At 42.9% G+C, this 21,401-nt stretch overlaps 1 protein-coding gene and 1 non-coding gene across 2 annotated transcripts in view; both read right to left on the bottom strand.

Moving 5' to 3' along the window:
- Nucleotides 1–1,493: 1,493 nt before the first annotated feature.
- The window catches only part of LOC112070196 (sodium channel protein type 4 subunit alpha B-like), a 34,998-nt gene continuing 15,090 nt past the window's right edge, over nt 1,494–21,401 (bottom strand). Inside the window, exons 14-23 of the mRNA XM_024137613.2 lie at nt 11,140–11,266; nt 9,814–9,968; nt 9,543–9,716; nt 9,246–9,368; nt 8,676–8,957; nt 7,892–7,945; nt 7,648–7,785; nt 7,388–7,492; nt 6,730–7,000; nt 1,494–6,593 (exon numbers count right to left, since the gene is read on the bottom strand). Coding sequence (XP_023993381.2) covers nt 5,320–6,593; nt 6,730–7,000; nt 7,388–7,492; nt 7,648–7,785; nt 7,892–7,945; nt 8,676–8,957; nt 9,246–9,368; nt 9,543–9,716; nt 9,814–9,968; nt 11,140–11,266 — 2,703 coding nt within the window. The 3' untranslated portion in view covers nt 1,494–5,319. The remainder of the gene's footprint in view (nt 6,594–6,729; nt 7,001–7,387; nt 7,493–7,647; nt 7,786–7,891; nt 7,946–8,675; nt 8,958–9,245; nt 9,369–9,542; nt 9,717–9,813; nt 9,969–11,139; nt 11,267–21,401) is intronic.
- Nucleotides 15,820–15,874, bottom strand: LOC112070203 (U7 small nuclear RNA). The gene has a single exon (XR_002893856.1). It is a non-coding gene; the product is annotated as a U7 small nuclear RNA (small nuclear RNA).

Genomic DNA, 21,401 nt, shown 5'->3' on the forward strand with positions numbered 1-21,401 from the left:
GTTTTTTTTTTTACCCCTCGCATCACTAAAAGGTTCCAGTTTGAGCCATTAGAGATGGGTTCTTTTAAGGTCATTTAGGAAACTCCTGGAACCTTTTTCAACTGGAAAGCAACTCAAAAGTTTCTTCCAGGCACTTTTACTTCTAAGAGTGAGTGTAAGGTGTATCATAGCTTCACTCCACAAAGTCGATTGCTACTGTACTGTAAGTATTTTATATTTTCTATATATTTTTTTTATATTTGCCCCTAATTTGTAGTAGACATGTGGTTGGGTTATAAATGGTGTCATGTTTTATGGCTGCCATTTTTACGTCTCATCAGAGCGGCGGAATGGTACCTACAGTGGGTACCATGCACTAGCTGGTTGACTTCTGACCCTAATTGCCATCGGAGATCTAGGACTGGGCACCAGCTGGTTCCAGAGGGGGCATACCCTTGTACCCTCTCACCCCTCCTCACTAACACCCCCCCCACCCCCACCCTCTCTCCCTCCCGACTATTACTCACATTAGAACGCTTGATCCCTTTCTCTTTCCCTCTCCACACCCTAACCTTCCTCCCCCTGGTCTGCCCCCCTTCCTCCCCCCTCAGTCTTACATCAAAACACCTGTCTCCTCTCATGTTGCGACTCCCAGGAAGCTGCTGGGACTCTGGTTTGGAGGAGATTCCACGTATTGACAGGACAAGCCCTGCCAGTGCTTCACTAGTCTCACTACATTGGGCGAAATCCACGCCACTCCCTGGCTATGCTATTCCCCCCCAATCACATAGACACAAGCATGTATGCACACTTACACACACACACGCATACACTTACACATCAGCGTAACGCTATAAAAACGTAAAGTACTAAAACAGTGCCATAGGAAGTCCCGCAGCATCATCAAGGACCCCACACACCCCAACCACAAGCTGTTCACTCCCTTATCCTCGGGGAGACGGTATCAGAGCATGAGGTCTGATACCAACAGGCTCAGAGAAAGTTTTATCCACAAGTCATCAGACTGTTGAACACTCGAACTGACCATCTGTACTCCCTCTCCACACCCTTAGCACACATGCAATCACTCACACACGCACACACATCACAATTGCTGTTACCAACCTCCTCTATTGCACAGACTCAGATTTAATACTGCACAATTTAAACATTTGCCCCCCCAATCCATTCTTTCTCTCATACATGTGTAAATATTGTACTTTAAATTGTGCATTCCTGTATTATACTTATGCTAAAATATTTATTGTATTCTACTGAGCCATTTACTTTATGTTCGTATTCTTGTCTTTTGTTATTTCTTATTCAAGTTACATTGTCGAGAAGGAACCTGACCGTAAGCATTTCGTTGGATTGTATACCATGTTTATTCTGCACAAACCACTAATAAAACTTGAAACTAAACCTTGTCCTAAGTGAGTTTAAGGAAAAGCCTCACCGCTCAGTGACCGTGAAGTTAAAACATATAGACTACACAAACAAAAGTTACACTGAAATGGCTTTCTCTAACCCTTTATAGCGCACTTACACATGACATATCTTTAAATTAAATGATAACATGATAATGGCACCATTTGTTGTATTTTGAAACACATTCATGACACTATCAGATTGTTAGACTAGTAAGTTATATTAGCTGGCAGTTGTGATGTGATAGAATTTGAGTGAGCCTCTATTTTGCTCATTATGGTCACCACACCCAAGCCCCTTCCCTCCAGTCATCACAAGCATGTAGATAACATCTGTAGCTAATCTCCTTGACCTCCTGGTCGGTCATAGGGCCAAGCTTGGCATGTGTAACAGGGACTGGTCGGTCATAGGGCCAAGCTTGGCATGTGTAACAGGGACTGGTCAGTCAGTGTGAGGAGTGAATGGGTGTAACATTATAGTCGTGGTCCCACTCCTGGTCTTGCAAACTAAAGAGAGACATGTAGAACACACAGACCCTCGCTGTCTTAAGGTCGTTACGCACCGATGACCCCTGACTTGTGCTGTATGCTTGGAACTCGGAGAGGAATAGTCCGGCAGACACTTCCAGCCGGAGCCCCATTGCCCCCGCCACTCTCCTAAAGGAAGGGCCTGGTTAGAGAAAGAGAGAGTGTGTGTGTGTTTGTGTGTGTGCGCTCGTGTGTGTGTCTGGGGAAGAGGAGAGGGGTTGTGCTTGGTTATTGGAGGGCAACTGCTCCAAACCCAACGGGTTCTGATTACAGTACTGCTGCTGCTGCAGTCATATGCCTGCTGGGTGAGACGTCCTGAAGGCACAGCTTAATGTTTTTCATGTGAAGTGAACACAACCAAAGATCAGCACTTGGAACAGAGCGTTTTGTTTTTGAAACGTAATGCTGCATTGATAGTGTTGGCAGGAAACTAACTAAATGTTCTACCACTGTTTAAATAGAAATTATGTTTCTCTTGAGTTGAATTATACATTCATCATATGCATAAGGGATTTTTACAACATTTAGTGCATCCTGTAAGTCTTTTACATGACAGATAAAGCTATGGTATGGCTGTGAGAGCTATCTAATCAATGTCTTTGAGGCACGATAATAAGGTGAGAGAGTATTTATGGGCCGCGAACTAAGTCCTAACACTATAGGTTTAAATAGATATCAGACTGCTGGTTATGCACCGTCCCACAGGAAATAGAGAAATGAACAAAATCTACATCTCAGAATTCACAAATGCTTAAGGGATTACATGTATTCTTGTACTCCAGAGGAAAAACGTCACATCTGGGAATTGCTACTGATCATAACTGGGAACAGAGATGTCGTGACTGGTAAAGGTGAGATAACTGAACGCTACTCATGTCTGGCAGACAAGCTGTGACATGCAAGGCTCTCCAGCAGATGGCATATCCAGTATGTGTGTAAACAAAGACATCATAAAGATCCCTCCGAAATATTTTTTGAAGTACAATACAACTGGCAGAGCACCCAGACCCATCTTTCTTTTTTTATTTGAAATGTATTAGAATTGTTAGAAAGTAAAGCTTTAAAGCAGAATATGTACCGCTGTGTATTTGCGTTTATAGTTCACCATTACATGAATGAAATGCTCTTTATATCGATAATACAATCTACAAAAACCTCCACAATTGAGCATTGAACATACAATATGTACAGGCCACGCTGAGAGCACGCGTTCAGCCTCAGAAAGAAAAATACAATATGACATCCTTCTCTACTTCTTTCACACAGTATTCGTTTTGTAAACAATGGTGCATGATATCTATATCATTTACATTTCACAATTCCAAGGTCCTCCGCTTGAATGTTCACACTGTGCATAGAACATGATTTAGAGGCAAACCCCTCTCCCTTTGGAGGAACTGCTGTTGTCGGTAGCACTTACGTATAGGCACACTTGGCTTAACAAACATGGAAGAGCGTGTACAAAAGTAAGCAGTTGCTAACTTAGTATTTGTCCTTAATTCAAACTCAAGACCCCTTGTAATGAAGTACAAATTGGTTAGAATTATTGATTCACTGAAATAAATAGAACATGTATATATGTTATCTGAATTGTCCTTCACACATTGTTTTCGAAACGCAAACGGACACACATTTGACGGTGAAATTAGGAATTGTAGTAGTAACTCAAGCTGGTTCCATGCATGTGTAGCTAATCCATGCGTTTCTCATACAAGCTTCCAAAGAAATCGCAGTGTGCTTGATTGTGCTAATCGGAGTGTATTAGTATCAATAGTCAAATGTGCCTCTTCTAACAGAGATTGTGTAAGATCCTGTACACACATTTAGGTGAGATTGATATTAAAGTATCATTAAAAAGTAGTTAACATTCCACTTTTGAATGAATAAACTGCATTCCCAACAAGGCTTCATTCTCCAGTACAACTTATGTTTCAAGGTGCTATCCTACTGCATTCCCATGATTAAGACATTTCTGTGTTAAGACTTGTATGGTAATTTTAGCTGAAACGTTAACACATATAGTATGTGCCCCTTGTGAAAATCAAAAACAACAACTCTGGTGTTTACAAGCCCCATGTTCCAATAAACGGACCAGTACATTTTCAGCATGTGCTCCTATTGTGAAGATATGTAATTATGAATTTCTATCATCATACTGCTTAATACCATAAATAAGTGCAGATTAAAAACCGAACACTGTTAGTAGTACTTGTGTTACTACAATGAGAAAAAAATAAAGTCAATTTCCTTAAAAATAAAATCAAAGGAAATATACAGAAAATTAAGAAATTCGCCAATAAAAGAAAAATGACCTTATAAAAATTTTGACAAATTAAGTGTTATTCAGCAGAATTAGTTGATTATTGCAAATGCTAATAATTTCTCCATCTTTTTTCTAAACCTGTTCCTTCATTAAAGTTTTTTCTCATTTCATATGTTAAAGGCACAGGTCATATTTATTATTAAATATATTTTGGGTAAAAAAATTATAAAATACTTTGTATATACTGTACATCCCAGTGTGAGTATTTGCTTTAATACCTTAAAATGAACACACAAAAGTGTTGGCCAAATACGTCAAACCAAACAAATAATAACTTTTCAAAATACAATTGTATTCACTGAAAAATATATTTGACATTTTTATTTGACCTTCTTGTACCGGTATTTGGAAAATGCTAGGGCAGTAATAAAAGTTTAGATTAAAATGACAGATGTACCGAAAGTCATAATTCCAAATGAAAAAACTATCATACTTTTTGAGAATCTTGTTTTTGGAGTCATATTTAAACTTTGAAGATACAGCTGAGAATATTGTTGGCCTTTTTTGTTGCAATTTAATACTGCAAGTGCAGATTTGATTTGAAGAATACATCTTGAATAAAAAAAGGCATAAAAATACGAAAAGGAACATATTTATTAAATTACTTTCAGGGGACTGAAAGGTATATTTTTGTGAGATGGAGTTTTATTGACTTATTATTATCTTACACATTGCTACCTATCTCTTAGGTTATTTAATTCTGAACTATATATTACAAGGGGTCTGTTACCACAACTGGGCTTACATCCATAAATGGGCCCAAAACTTTCAGCTCAGGCTTTGGTGATTGTCTTGCCAACAATAGCTAGGATTTCTCAGTCAATACATTCCAGGTTATCATCATCAACATCAATTAAATTGACTGCTATATTCGTTATATCATCATCTCTTTGATTCAGTGGGCTGGGCTCAATGTGTCCCTCAGTCTTAGTTAGCGACAACCTTGTCTCTGACCCAAGCCAAACATACCAAAGTTGGACTTTGGAGACGAACAAGCAGTCTCATCGTCAAAGACAGAAGACCGTGATGATGCGGTGTTTATCCATTGGTTGCACTAGTTATTCAAACATCGGACTCTTTCAGCTGTGAGTTACGGATTGAGACAGGGATGACAAAGGGGGCAGAGTGCAAGAGGATCTCGTTCTGAAGCTCCACAGGCGGCGGCTCTTCAGCGGTCTCCACAGGAGGTTGTGTCTCTGTCAGTTCGTTGCTCTCCCGTTTTTCATGAGAATCCATATCTACAACGGTGTCATCCACTCCGAGGGATTGTTGGCTTCCATACAGTTTGTTCATCCTGATGGCAATCATTCCCTCCGTCTCTGGCGGCGCTTCGTCCTCCTTGGTTAACGCTTTCTTCTCGCGGTACTTGTAGGAAGCGAGTTTCATCGAACGTCTCAGCAGATGCTTACGATAGGCTCTCTGAATAACAACAGCTGCTACCTCCTCCTGCTTTCGCCTCAGGGTGGTGGTGATTGGCTCGTATGACACTTTAGAGGGGTTGTTGGCCATGAACTTCTCCTCCATGCTTTCTTTCATGGCATCCATCTCCGCTGACTCTCCCAGCACCTCTGTGGTCAGCGCCAGCAGAATGTCCAGACAGTGGATCTTATCCCCAGGGACAATGGGAAGGTCCATGGTGATCAGCTTGATTGCGTTGGGTTTGGGGATCCTGAGCGGGTCTTTAAGCGTGTCACAGAACTCCGACAAAATGTCATAGGTGATGAATTGTGACGCGTCAGGGTCGAACTTCTCCCAGGTCTCGTAGAACATCTCGAAGTCTTCCTCACACAGCGGGTCGCCACTCTCCTCTGTGGCCACATTGAAGTTCTCGAGAATAATGGCAATGTACATGTTGACCACAACAAGGAAACACATGATGATGTAGCTGCAGAAAAAACAAATTCCCAAACCAGGGCTGCCGCAGTTGCCTCTTACATCTGTGCCGGGATTTTCCACGTCCGGGTCACAGTCCGGAGGTCTACTATTCAGAATGGGTGAGAGGAGACCATCCCAACCGGCTGAGGTTGTGATCATGAACAGACAAATTATACTGTTGCCAAAAGTTTCAAAATTGAACATATCGTCTATTCCGGCCTCCTTCTTGACATACGCAAAGTTGGACATTCCGAAAATGGAGAAGATAAACATGATGAGGAAGAGCAGGAGCCCAATGTTGAAGAGAGCAGGAAGTGACATCATCAGGGCAAACAACAGTGTCCGGATGCCTTTAGCTCCTCGGATGAGTCTCAGAACTCGACCAATCCTGGCCAGTCTTATGACACGGAAAAGGGTAGGTGAGACAAAATACTTCTCTATGAGGTCCGCCAGCAGTAAACCTGGAATGGAAAGAAAAGAACAACATTTTAGTTTTCATTGTAATTACTATGTTCTTCAATCATGTTTCATTTCAGAAAAAAATAAAGAATTCTGTAGCTACATGACTAATGAATACAATCATTTCTTCATATTTACCAACGATGGAGAGAATGACTACGACAAAATCAAAAATATTCCAGCCGACGGAAAAGAAATATTGCCGCAGTCCGATCAACTTGAGGATACACTCTGTGGTGAAGACGATGATAAACACCAGGTTGATGAGGAAGAGTATATCCTCCTTCTCCCTGCTCTGGCCGTCCGTCTCCACCATCATCGTTACCATGTTGAGGCAGATCAGCACCATGATGAAGATGTCGAAGAATTGTTGGGTGATCAGGTCGAAAATAAGGCCTGCGAATTTGTTCTTCAACCGGCCAATCAACAGAGACCAAGAGAAGGAGAGGATAAAACCGACTGAATTAGAGGTATGTTAGGTCAATGACATGCACATGAAAATAACAGTATGTCTCTATACTTTGGAAGGAAAGATATTGCCATGGGGGAGGAACAGAAGCGGACAAGAGCAGATAGTGATAAAGTCTGGGCAATACCTTCTCATTGAGTGGTACTGTATTTGGCTGAATGTTTTCCTCTTAAACATTGGTGATGATACACTTGTATTTGAACTAAGAATACTGTCAATGAAATGATGTGTAAGGGGTGGGTCACGTACAGTAGTACAGTAGATGCTATGGAATATACATTATTTTCTTCTTAAGGCAATTAGCCGGTAACCCTAGCAGGTGCTTACCTGGGGTCTGGGAATGGGTTTCTGTGGCTTCTTGGAACCAAGCTTTTTCATGGCATTGTAGTATTTCTTCTGTTCCTCTGTCATGAAAATGTCTTTCCCTCCAAAGTATAGAGACATACAGTTACTTTCACGTGCATGTCAGTGACCTAAAATATTAGTAATTTATATGTGTATCGTATTGTTGTGATAATGTGTTTTAGAAATGTATTTCATGCTGTGTTTGGTTTTTAGTGATATTAGGCTGTAGGACGGCTACTTATCTTCTTTTTCTGTTGGTTGAAGTTGTCGATAATGACACCGATGAAGAGATTCAGGGTGAAGAAGGACCCAAAGATGATGAATATGACAAAGTAGATGTACATGTAAACATTATCCTCATATATGGGCTGGTCTTCCACCTTGTTGGAACAGAGAGGATAAAATCATAAGAAATCAGTTGGTTGTCATACTCATTTCAAAGTGTATAATTATTATTACTACAGTATTAAGAAGGAAGTGTCTTACAGAACGTGAATCCACAGCGCCATACATTATATCCATCCATCCTTTAAACGTTGCCTGGACATGAGAGAAAAAATGTATACTGTAAGAAACAGCAGTGGTGTAAAGTACTTTAGTAAAAATACTTGAAAGTACTACTTAAGTAATTTTTTGGGGTATCTGTACTTTACGTTACTATTTATATTTTTGGCAACTTTTACTTCTACTTCACTACATTCCTAAAGAAAAGTATGTACTTTTTACTCCATACACTTTCCATGACACCCAAAAGTACTCGTTACATTTTTAATACTTAGCAGGACAGGACAAAGGTTCAATTCGCGCACTTATCAAGAGAACATCCCTGGTCATCCCTACCGCCTCTGATCAGGCAGACTCACTAAACACAAATGCATCTTTTATAAATAATGTCTGAGTGTTAGAGTGTGCCCCTGGCTATCCATACATTTTAAAAACAAGAAAATGGTGCCTCTTTGCTTAATATAAGGAATTTGAAATGATTTATACTTTTACTTTTGATACTTAAGTATATTTAGAACCAAATACTTTTAGACTTTTACTCAAGTAGTCTTTTACTGGGTGACATCAGCTTTTACTTGAGTAACTTTCTATTAAGGCATCTATACTTTTACTCAAGTATGACAATTGGGTACCTTTTCCACCACTGAGAAACAGTAGGCTATGTACATGTAACACAGGCCAACACCCGTATTACCACTTTAAACAACTTCAACTATAGAACGGTAGCAGGCTATATCATTAGTAAGCAACCTGTTTCGAAACTCACTATTTGCAGGAGGGAGAGGTAGCCCATGCCCACGTTGTCATAGTTGACCTTTGCGTTCATCCAGCGCACGTCGTCATTACCCTCCATTAGCTGGAAGCATTCGGTCTTGTTGTTCACAACGTCAGCAGAGAACCTCTCCTCAGACGTGGTGTTGAAGCAGTAGTAGTACTTCCCAGCAAACAGGTTGACTCCCATGATGCTGAAGATGAGCCAGAAGATGAGGCACACTAGAAGCACGTTGAAGATGGAAGGAATGGCCCCCACCAGAGCGTTCACCACCACCTGTGGAAAGCGTTAGGGTTCATTTTTTAGAAAACCTACCAATTTGAGAAAACCTACAAATCAAATCCCTAGTAAAAGAAGAGCTTGTACAGTATGTAAAAATGGATTCATGTTGAACTGCTGAGACTCATTGGAGTGAAATACTCTTTGGATTGTTGATCAATTCTTGAAAATGTATCAGCAAATGCTTTTCATTTCTAGGGCCACAGATTTACATGTTTGGGACTCATCAAATACACCAGCTCTCTTGTTTCGGTTTTCTCGACTTTTGAAAGACTACTCACTCACCCTCATTCCCTCAAATCTGGACAGGGCGCGGAGGGGCCGCAAAGCCCTTAAAGTTCGAAGAGATTTGATTGGTCCAAGTTCAGCATAGCCCAGGATGTTAGCCGTTAAGCTAATCAAAGACACCTTGGAGATTTGGGATGTGACAATAACATGTGAAGATTAGCTTTCTCAAATGAACTGAAATATTGCTCATTTATATTGATTAAATATGACTTATACATGTTGATCAAATAAAATATAGCTTATTATGACGAGGATGCACTACACAGATGGGCTGGGGTTACTACTTTGACTTACATCCACAATGAGGAAGTCCAGCCAGCACCATGCGTTTGTGAAGTAGGCCTGGAATCCGTAAGCCACCCACTTCAGGAGCATCTCAATAATGAACACGTAGGTGAAGACTTGATCAGCATATTCCAGGATGATTTTTATGGTCCTGCGCTGTTCAATGTATATGTCTTCAAAAGCCTGTGACGAATCGAGCAAAAGATTATGGACAGCTGTTTCAAAACACCGTATGTTGGTTATTCGCGTTGCACTGAAAGAAGGCATCACTCTATCTCACCAAAGCTCCACTACTCATCAGGATCATGAAGATGATGAAGGTCTCGAAGTAGTTGTGCTCCACAATGAGGAAGCATGTCTTCCTGAAGTTCCACCAAGTCTTCCCTTTGCCCGTGGTGATGTCAAAATCAAGGCAAGGGCATCGCCCAATGCATTCTAGCAGAGATTTGAGGAAGGAGAACATATTAGTAAGATTAGGCAAAACAAACCTCGCACCCCATCTACCAGTACTATCCACAATTGCATATTATCGATGGGAATTTAATGCACAGAGATACCCGGGATGAGATCCTGAGGCCCATTGCCGTGCCGTTAATCTTTCGGGGATTTCAGAGTTACAATCAATGCAGGGGAAGAAAAAAGAATGAATGAATGGAGATGAGTGCTAATGAATTCATATTCACTTAAAGTGTATTCTACCATTTGAACCATACAAGGAACCTCCACTTAAATAGGCAGTATAGCCATTGTCATATCAACCAGGGAAATGCAACATGACTCAAACAAGTCTACACCAAGTAACCGAGCCCTGCTCTCTCTCCCTCTCTCCTCCTGAACAACGAAGTGAATCATTGGAGGCTGATGTAGGTTAACTACAGTATTACTGAACAAAAATAGAAACACAACATGCAACAATTTCTACGATTTTACTGAGTTACAGTTCATAAAAGATTAACGGCACGGCAATGGGCCTCAGGATCTCATCACGGGTATCTCTGTGCATTAAATTGCCATTGATAATATGCAATTGTGCTCGTTGTCCATAGTTTATGCCTGCCCATACCATAACCCCACCACCACCATGGGGCACTCTGTCACAACGTTGACATCAGCAAACCGCTCGCCCACACGATGCCATACATGTGGTCTGCGGTTGTGAAGCCTGTTGGACAATTTCTCTAAAACGACATTGGAGGCAGTTTATGGTAGAGAAATTAACATTCAATTCTCTGGTAACTGCTCTGGTGGACAGTCCTGCAGCCAGTATGCCAATTGCACGCTCCCTCAAAACTTGAGACATCTGTGGCAAAACTGCACACTTTAGAGTGTCCTTGTATTGTCCCCAGCACAAGGTGCACCTGTGTAATGATCATGCTGTTTAATCAGCTTCTTTATATGCCACACCTGTCAGGTGGATGGATTATCAACATTTGTGCACAACATTTTAGAGAAATACGTTTTTTTGTGCATATGGAACTTTTCTGGGATCTTTTATTTCAGCTCATGAAACATGGGAACAACGCTGTACATGTTGCATTTATATTTTTGTTCAGTGTATATTGACTCCCATGGTAGCATCAAGCCTGTAAGTGGGAGATCCTCTTACTCTCGGTCCAGCAGTTCTCAGGGCTGGTGGGGTCTGCCTCTTCTTCCTCCTCTTCCTCCACTTCAGGGGGATTGTCCACTGTGCTGCATATTGAAGAGGCGTTGTCCGGTGCAATAGGTTTCTTTAACTGTAATGGGAGAGACATCTGTATGAGATAATATGGGATATCCCATTTGTAGCTAATCTTACAGCAACAAAAAGACATTAAAAACATCAAATGTGAACTATCGCAAATGTGAACTAAGATACTATCGTATCTTGAAATCAGAGGTTAATCATGCCCACTGGGTTGGATTGAGACACATGTAATTCTATATCATCAACTTACTATGACCTTTATTTACTCACTGTTTTGAGCAGATTGTATAAAGATCTAGATGCGTCTGCTGGGACACAGCACAAAATGATGTGGTTTAGTAAGACGAGTACTGATTTAAGTTACCTATGTGTCTATAACTCTTTTCCCAGTCACAGATTCATATGGTATCTCTCTTTCACATACAGTGCCGCTTGTCACGTTAGACTAATGAGTAAACACACTGTGGGAAAGAAGTAGGACATAGCAACTGTTGCCCTACAGTCTCTTCAAAGTTTGTAAACATGTCAGCTCCAAAGAGTTATTCAACCCCTGCACTGAAGGACATAAACTGTAATTCAATAATGTTATATGTTAACTGCGAGTTAATATGAAAAAAGACTGGCTTTGTTTATTTATACCGTGCGTCAATATGCACTGTCTGATAATTTGACAAGATGTAGTGTCTGTCTTATTGCATGTTTTGTTTATGTGATCAAACTAATTGTTTACCCTTTTATAATTTATTTACACCATATTCCGAGAAATGGGTCTCAGCTGGGGTAGCTAAAGCAGAGGTCAGAGTTGAAATGCCATGGGTTTAGCCGTAAGCGGAGCTGTCATGTGAAACATGTCATTTGATCCATTTTAGAGGCACGCCAAAGGTATGCATTACTCAATCGTTCAGGCTTCAGCTCCTGAATGAAACAAATGTTGTATGACTTGGCCTGCTGAGGAACTGACAAAGGCATGCCCTGTATTTACAAGACACTAAAACAAATATATGAGGTATATACCACTATATATATATATATATATATATATATATATATATATATATATATATATATATATATATACCTCATACGTATATACAGTATATATAGCTTCGTATAATTATATACAGTACCAGTCAAAAGTTTGACACACCTACTCATTCAAGGGTTTTTCTTTATTTTTACTATTTTCTACATTGTAGAATTATAGTGAAGAAATCAAAACTATGAAATAACACATTTTACATTTGAGATTTTTTAAATTAGCCGCCCTTTGCCTTGATGACAGCTTTGAACACTCTTGGCATTCTCTCAACCAACTTCATGAGGAATGCTTTTCCAACAGTCTTGAAGAGATCCCACATATGCTGAGCACTTGTTGGCTGCTTTTCCTTCACTCTGTGGTCCAACTCATCCCAAACCATCTCAATTGGATGCAGTCGGGTGATTGAGGAGGCCAGGTCATCTGATGCAGCACTCCATCACTCTCCTTGGTCAAATAGCTCTTACACAGCCTGGAGGTGGATTTGGGTCATTGTCCTGTTGAAAAACAAATGGTAGTCCCACTAAGCGCAAACCAGATGGTATGGCGTATCACTGCACAATGCTGTGGTAGCCATGCTGGTTAAGTGTGCCTTGAATTCTAAATAAATCACAGACAATGTCACCAGCAAAGCACCCCCACACCATCACACCTCCTCCTCCATGCTGGACGGTGGGAACCACACATGCGGAGATCATCCGTTCACCTACTCTGCATCTCACACAGCGGTTAGAACCAAAATCTCAAATTTGGACTCCAGACCAAAGGATAAATTTCCACTGCTCGTGTTTCTTTGCCCCAGCAAGTCTCTTCTATTTATTGTGGTCCTTCAGTAGTGGTTTCTTTGCAGCAATTTGACCGTGAAGGCCTGATTCACACAGTCCCCTCCTTGAACAGTTGATGTTGAGATGTGTCTGTTACTTGAACTCTGTGAAGCATTTATTTGGTCTGCAATCTGAGATGCAGTTAACTCTAATGAACTTATCCTCTGCAACAGAGGTAACTCTTGGTCTTCAATTCCTGTGGCGGTCTTCATGAGAGCCAGTTTCATCATAGCGCTTGATGGTTTTTGCGACTGCACTTCAAGAAACTTTCAAAGTTCTTGAAATGTTCCTTAGTGGCTGACCCTCATGTCTTAAAGTAATGATGGACTGTCATTTCTCTTTGCTTAAATCATATCACCTCCACCTTACATCATATCACCTCCACCCTCCTTGCCACCCCCGACCCACTTCAGTTTGCATACAGCCCAAACAGGTCCACAGACTATGTAATCGCCATCACACTGCACACTGCCCTATCCTATCTTGACAAGAGGAATACCTATGTAAGAATGCTGTTCATTGACTATAGCTCAGCATTCAACACCATAATACCCTCCAAGCTCATTATCAAGCTAGAGGCCCTGGGTCTCAACCCCACCCTGTGCAATTAGTTCCTGGACTTCCTGACGGGCCGCCCCCAGGTAGGAAACAACATTTCCACCTCGCTGACCCTCAACACTGGGGCCCCACAAGGGTGCGTGCTCAGCCCCACCCTGTACTCCCTGTTCACCCACGACTGCGTGGCCATGCACGCCTCCAACTCAATCATCAAGTTTGCAGACGACACAACAGTAGTGGGCTTGATTACCAATAACAAGACAGCCTACAGGGAGGAGGTGAGGGCACTCGGAGTGTTGTGTCCTCAAAACAACCTTTCACTCAACGTCAACAAAACAAAGGAGAATGATCGTGGACTTCAGGAAATAGCAGAGAGAGCACACCCCTATCTACATCGAAGGGTCAGCAGTGGAGAAAGTGGAAAGTTCTAAGTTTCTCGGCGTTAACATCAACGACAAACTGAAATGGTCCACCCACACAGACAGTGTGGTGAAGAAGGCGCAACAGCGCCTCTTCAATTTCAGGAGGCTGAAGAAATTTGGCTTGTCACCTAAAACCCTGACTAACTTTTACAGATCCACAATCGAGAGCATCCTGTCGGGCTGTATCACAGCCTGGTACGGCAACTGCTCTGCCCTCAACCACAAGGCTCTCCAGAGGGTGGTGCGGTCTGCACAACGCATCACCGGGGCAAACGACACCTACAGCACCCAATGTCAGAGGAAGGCAAAAAAAGATCATCAAAGACAACAACCACCCGAGCCCCTGCCTGTTCACACCGCTTCCATCCAGAAGGTGAGGTCAGTACAGGTGCATCAAAGCTGGGACCAAGAGACTGAAGAACAGCTTCTATCTCAAGGCCATCAGACTGCTAAACAGCAATCACTAACTCAGAGCAGCTGCTGCCTACATGGAGAACCAATCACTGGCCACGTTAACAAATGGATCACTAGTCACTTTAAACAACACCACTTTAAATAATGCCACTTTAATAATGTTTACATATCTTATATTACTCATATCATATGTATATACCATATTTTATACCATCTATTGCACCTTGCCTATGCCACTCGGCTATCGCTCATCCATATATTTATATGTACATATTCTCATTCACCACTTTTAGATGTGTGTGTATTAGGTAGTTCTTGGGGAATTGTTAGAATACTTGTTAGATAGAACTGCACTGTCGGAACCAGAATCACAAGCATTAAGCTTCACTCGCATTAACAATGTGTATGTGACCAATAACATTTGATTTGATTTGTTCTTGCCATAATATGGACTTGGTATTTTACCAAATAGGGCTAACTTCTGTATACCACTGCTATCTTGTCACAACACAACTGATTGGTTTAAACGCATTAAGAAGGAAAGAAATTCTACAAATTAACTTTTAACAAGGCACACCTGTTAATTGAGAGAATGCCTGGTTGAGAGAATGCCAAATGTGTGCAAAGCTGTCATCAAAGCTACTATGAAGAATCTCAAATATATTTTGATTTGTTCAACACCTTTTTGGTTACTACAATATGTGTTATTCTGCTATTCTACAATGTATAAAAAAAGTAAAAATAAAGAAAACCCTGGAATGAGTAGCTGTGTCCAAACCTTTGACTGGTACTGTATATAGAGCATAAATACATTTAGCTTTCATTGATTTTGATTTTGTACCCCGACACAGTAAGAGTATGAGTGGTGTGAAGTGTTTCCTTTAGGAGTGTGTGTGAGTATGCAGGTAGCTGTGTGTGTCAGGTTTGCTTAACATGCTGCGCTGGTCTTCTTTCCCACGCTCCGTCTTACAGTCACATGGTCTCTCCTCACTTTGCAACCAGACGATCAGAGATAGATAGATGTTCTGTGGCAGTGATCTTTATGAGCTTCTATCTGGGTCTGATGGTGCTGATCCCAGTAAATTGTTTTGCAGTCTTTACAGCAGTATTCACTGTAGTGTTTTTGTGGATCAAAGTCTGCTGAAACAATACAGTGAATACTGTGGTGTATACGGTTAACTATAGTTTAATTAATGTAGTTAAAGAAAACTGTAGTATATAGTATAGTAATTAATGTAGTGTTTTTGCGGGTTGTAGTATACTGTAGTATTTACCGTAGTGTTTTTTGTGACTGTAGTATACTGTAGTATTTACTGTTGTGTTTTACTTTTATCTTTAACATAGAAGTGAAGGCTTTCTCCTTGAGGAAACCTACTGGAGAAATACTAAAAGAGCAAATTTTCCATAACCTGTAGGAAGGTCGGTAGGACTGGGGTCTGAACGGATAGTTCTATACTTGGCATGTAGGTTTCTCACTTGTCACAAATTGGGATATGGGGGAGGGGAATGGCCAGGGTAATTGCAAATTAAATACTGTAGTATTTACAATAGTCATGTTTTTGCGGACTGTACTGTTTTTGCAGACATTACTGGAGTATTTACTATTAGGGATGCACGGTATATCGGTGAACATATCGGAATCGGCCGATATTAACTAAAAATGCCAACATCGGTATCGGCCGTTGTCTAGTTTAATGGCGATGTTAAAAACCTATGTCAAAGCTACCATGCATTCCTATATAACGTAGATACATGACGTAATAACGCCACATAAAATTTGGCGCTACACGTGCAACACAGCATTCCTAACCTAGCCCACACAATGTCTGCTGTGCGGATCGAGCAGTCAACAAGTCGACCAGTTATTTGAAAGAGTAAGAACGTTTCAGCGAGACAACTCAAAGGCGAAATCCATTAAAGCTAAGATAATGGAATTCATTTCCCTTGACAGTCAACCGTTCTCTGTCGTGGGTGATGTTGGCTTTCGCCGACTGGTCGAGCAGCGGGACTCAGTATCAAGTGCGCTATTTTTCAAATGTTACCCTACCAACCCTTACCCTACCGTTTCACAATAATAGAGTCACTGCTATTAGCTTCACGACATACATACTATGGAATGACGTTTGGGTCTTGGCGTGTCCCAAAAACATACATTTAGCACTGTCAAAGCTGTACAAAAAAGTCTGCAAACAAGCAAACACCGGCCACGAACGATGTGTTTACAATACCGCGTTGGTAATAAAGCATCATTTGTTCGACCGCAACTTCTGGGGTAGCTAGCTTTAGCTTGGTAATTACCTAGCTAGCACCAATACAACCAGCCTGAAAACAATGACCAGTAGAAACTGCAGTCATTTTGATTATTCTCAGCAATGATTTAGGAATCTTTGTGAGTAAGTATTAGCTAGGTTGCCACTTGTTGTTCGCCTATTGAAATTGAACTTCAGTTCATGAAAATAAATAGCCAGCTACTTAAATAGCCAGCTACTAGCCAGCTACTTAACCCTGTTGCCTGAAGCTAACATTATAAGCAGCCAGCTAGCTTCATCTGTCTAGTGAGGCTCGACCAGACCGGGTTATGTGTTGTGAAGCTAGCCGCAATAATGATTAGGCAAAGTAGTGGAATTTGCGGTTTGCCTTCAAAATAAAAGAATGTCATTGACAGTGATGCAAATGAATACAAATAGTAGAATTATGCCATACTTTTATTTTGAAGGCTAATCGCAAGTCCACTATTGTGGTTAATCCTTATTATGGCTAGCTTCATATAGATGGGTCCGACCACCATTAATCAAATAAGAACTGTCTTATAAATTAGGGTTATTTTAGATTATGACACCTAGATATTGAAACAGATGCCGTGTTATTTGACAAGTGAAATACTGTTATTTGACGTGTATCTTTTTTGACACGCAAAAACCCAAACGGCGTTCCATAGAAATCCTGGTTGAGAATGAAACGACTGAACAAATGAACAACAAAACAGCACAGCAAGTAAGTGAAAGAAATTGGTTTTATGTTTTACTGGTAATGGGGACATACGTAAATGCCCCATTTCATTACAGTACAACGGTTTGATTTGTTTGATCGTAGCTAGCTACACAGCTAGCTACATAGCCGTCTTTGTATCAAAGATAATTGTGTAGTCTAGAGCGATTTTCTAGGTTAGCTAGCCAGCTACTGTCGTTCTTTTAACGCAACGTAACGTAATCAACACTGCTAGCTAGCCAGCTAGCCCCCGAATAGCAGCACTGTAGAAACTATTACACTCAACGGAACGACTTGATTAGTGTAGTGTCAACAACGCAGCCACTGCCAGCTAGCCTACAAAGTCAACAACGCAGCCACTGCCAGCTAGCCTACTTCAGCAGTACTGTATCATCTTAATCATTTTTAGTCAATAAGATTCTTGCTACGTAAGCTTAACTTTCTGAACATTCGAGACGCGTAGTCCACTTGTCATTCCAATCTCCTTTGCATTAGCGTAGTCTCTTCTGTAGCCTGTCAACTATGTGTCTGTCTATCCCTGTTCTCTCCTCTCTGCACAGACCATACAAACGCTCCACACCGCGTGGCCGCGGCCACCCTAATCTGGTGGTCCCAGCGCGCACGACCCACGTGGAGTTCCAGGTCTCCGGTAGCCTCTGGAACTGCCGATCTGCGGCCAACAAGGCAGAGTTCATCTCAGCCTATGCCTCCCTCCAGTCCTCGACTTCTTGGCACTGACGGAAACATGGATCACCACAGATAACACTGCTACTCCTACTGCTCTCTCTTCGTCCGCCCACGTGTTCTCGCACACCCCGAGAGCTTCTGGTCAGCGGGGTGGTGGCACCGGGATCCTCATCTCTCCCAAGTGGTCATTCTCTCTTTCTCCCCTTACCCATCTGTCTATCGCCTCCTTTGAATTCCATGCTGTCACAGTTACCAGCCCTTTCAAGCTTAACATCCTTATCATTTATCGCCCTCCAGGTTCCCTCGGAGAGTTCATCAATGAGCTTGATGCCTTGATAAGCTCCTTTCCTGAGGACGGCTCACCTTCACAGTTCTGGGCGACTTTAACCTCCCCACGTCTACCTTTGACTCATTCCTCTCTGCCTCCTTCTTTCCACTCCTCTCCTCTTTTGACCTCACCCTCTCACCTTCCCCCCTACTCACAAGGCAGGCAATACGCTCGACCTCATCTTTACTAGATGCTGTTCTTCCACTAACCTCATTGCAACTCCCCTCCAAGTCTCCGACCACTACCTTGTATCCTTTTCCCTCTCGCTCTCATCCAACACTTCCCACACTGCCCCTACTCGGATGGTATCGCGCCGTCCCAACCTTCGTCTCTCTCCCCCGCTACCCTCTCCTCTTCCATCCTATCATCTCTTCCTCTGCTCAAACCTTCTCAACCTATCTCCTGATTCTGCCTCCTCAACCCTCCTCTCCTCCCTTTCTGCATCCTTGACTTTCTATGTCCCCTATCCTCCAGGCCGGCTCGGTCCTCCCCTCCGCTCCGTGGCTCGACGACTCATTGCGAGCTCACAGAACAGGGCTCCGGGCAGCCGAGCGGAAATGGAGGAAAACTCGCCTCCCTGCGGACCTGGCATCCTTTCACTCCTCTCTCTACATTTTCTCTTCTGTCTCTGCTGCTAAAGCCACTTTCTACCACTCTAAATTCCAAGCATCTGCCTCTAACCCTAGGAAGCTCTTTGCCACCTTTCTCCTCCCTCCTGAATCCTCCTCCCCCTCCCCCCTCCCCCCCCCCCCTCCTCCCTCTCTGCAGATGAACTTCGTCAACCATTTTGAAAAGAAGTCGACGACATCGATCCTCGTTTGCTAAGTCAAACGACACCGCTGGTTCTGCTCACACTGCCCTACCCTGTGCTCTGACCCCCTTTCTCCCCTCTCTCTCCAGATGAAATCTCGTCTTGTTGACGGCCGGCCGCCCAACAACCTGGCCCGCTTGACCCTATCCCTCCTCTCTTCTCCAGACCATTTCCGGAGACCTTCTCCCTTACCTCACCTCGCTCATCAACTCATCCCTGACCGCTGGCTACGTCCCTTCCGTCTTCAAGAGAGCGAGAGTTCGCACCCCTTCTGAAAAAACCTACACTCGATCCCTCCGATGTCAACAACTACAGACCAGATCCCTTCTTTCTTTTCTCTCCAAAACTCTGAACGTGCCGTCCTTGGCCAGCTCTCCGCTATCTCTCTCAGAAGACCTTCTTGATCCAAATCAGTCAGGTTTCAAGACTAGTCATTCAACTGAGACTGCTCTTCTCTGTATCACGGAGGCGCTCCGCACTGCCTAAAGCTAACTCTCTCTCTCTGCTCTCATCCTTCTAGACCTATCGGCTGCCTTTCGATACTGTGAACCATCAGATCCTCCTCTCCACCCTCTCCGAGTTGGGCCATCTCCGGCGCGGCCCACGCTTGGATTGCGTCCTACCTGACAGGTCGCTCCTACCAGGTGGCGCTGGCGAGAATCTGTCTCCTCACCACGTGCTCTCACCACTGGTGTCCCCCAGGGCTCTGTTCTAGGCCCTCTCCTATTCTCGCTATACACCAAGTCACTTGGCTCTGTCATAACCTCACATGGTCTCTCCTATCATTGCTATGCAGACGACACACAACTAATCTTCTCCTTTCCCCCTTCTGATGACCAGGTGGCGAATCGCATCTCTGCATGTCTGGCAGACATATCAGTGTGGATGACGGATCACCACCTCAAGCTGAACCTCGGCAAGACGGAGCTGCTCTTCCTCCCGGGGAAGGACTGCCCGTTCCATGATCTCGCCATCACGGTTGACAAACTCCATTGTGTCCTCCTCCCAGAGCGCTAAGAACCTTTGGCGTGATCCTGGACAACACCCTGTCGTTCTCAACTAACATCAAGGCGGTGGCCCGTTCCTGTAGGTTCATGCTCTACAACATCCGCAGAGTACGACCCTGCCTCACACAGGAAGCGGCGCAGGTCCTAATCCAGGCACTTGTCATCTCCCGTCTGGATTACTGCAACTCGCTGTTGGCTGGGCTCCCTGCCTGTGCCATTAAACCCCTACAACTCATCCAGAACGCCGCAGCCCGTCTGGTGTTCAACTTTCCCAAGTTCTCTCACGTCACCCCGCTCCTCCGCTCTCTCCACTGGCTTCCAGTTGAAGCTCCGCATCCGCTACAAGACCATGGTGCTTGCCTACGGAGCTGTGAGGGGAACGGCACCTCCGTACCTTCAGGCTCTGATCAGGCCCTACACCCAAACAAGGGCACTGCGTTCATCCACCTCTGGCCTGCTCGCCTCCCTACCTCTGAGGAAGTACAGTTCCCGCTTCAGCCCAGTCAAAACTGTTCGCTGCTCTGGCACCCCAATTGGTGGAACAAACTCCCTCACGACGCCAGCGTCAGCGGAGTCAATCACCACCTTCCGGAGACACCTGAAACCCCACCTCTTTAAGGGAATACTAGGATAGGATAAAGTAATCCTTCTAACCCCCCCCCTTAAAAGAGTTAGATGCACTATTGTAAAGTGGTTGTTCCACTGGATATCATAAGGTGAATGCACCAATTTGTAAGTCGCTCTGGATAAGAGCGTCTGCTAAATGACTTAAATGTAATGTAAATGCATTATAGGACTCCCAATCACAGCCGAATGTGAAATAGCCTGGATTCAAACCAGGGACTGTAGTGACGCCTCTTGCACTGAGATGCAGAGCCTTATACCGCTGAGTCCATGTGTGTGTGTTAACTATTTCACTGTACTAGAATGCTTAAAAGGCCGCACATTTTTTAAATATCGGTTATCGGTAATCGTTTTTTTTTGGCAAGGAAAATATTGGATTTCGGTATCAGCCAAAAATGTAATGTCAGTGCATCACTATTTACTATAGTATTTTTTGGTGGATAATATTGTAGTATTTACTATAGTATTCTACAGTATACAGTGCT

The sequence above is a fragment of the Salvelinus sp. IW2-2015 genome, unplaced genomic scaffold (genome assembly GCF_002910315.2).
Source record: "Salvelinus sp. IW2-2015 unplaced genomic scaffold, ASM291031v2 Un_scaffold1253, whole genome shotgun sequence".
Classification (NCBI taxonomy): Eukaryota; Metazoa; Chordata; class Actinopteri; order Salmoniformes; family Salmonidae; genus Salvelinus; species Salvelinus sp. IW2-2015.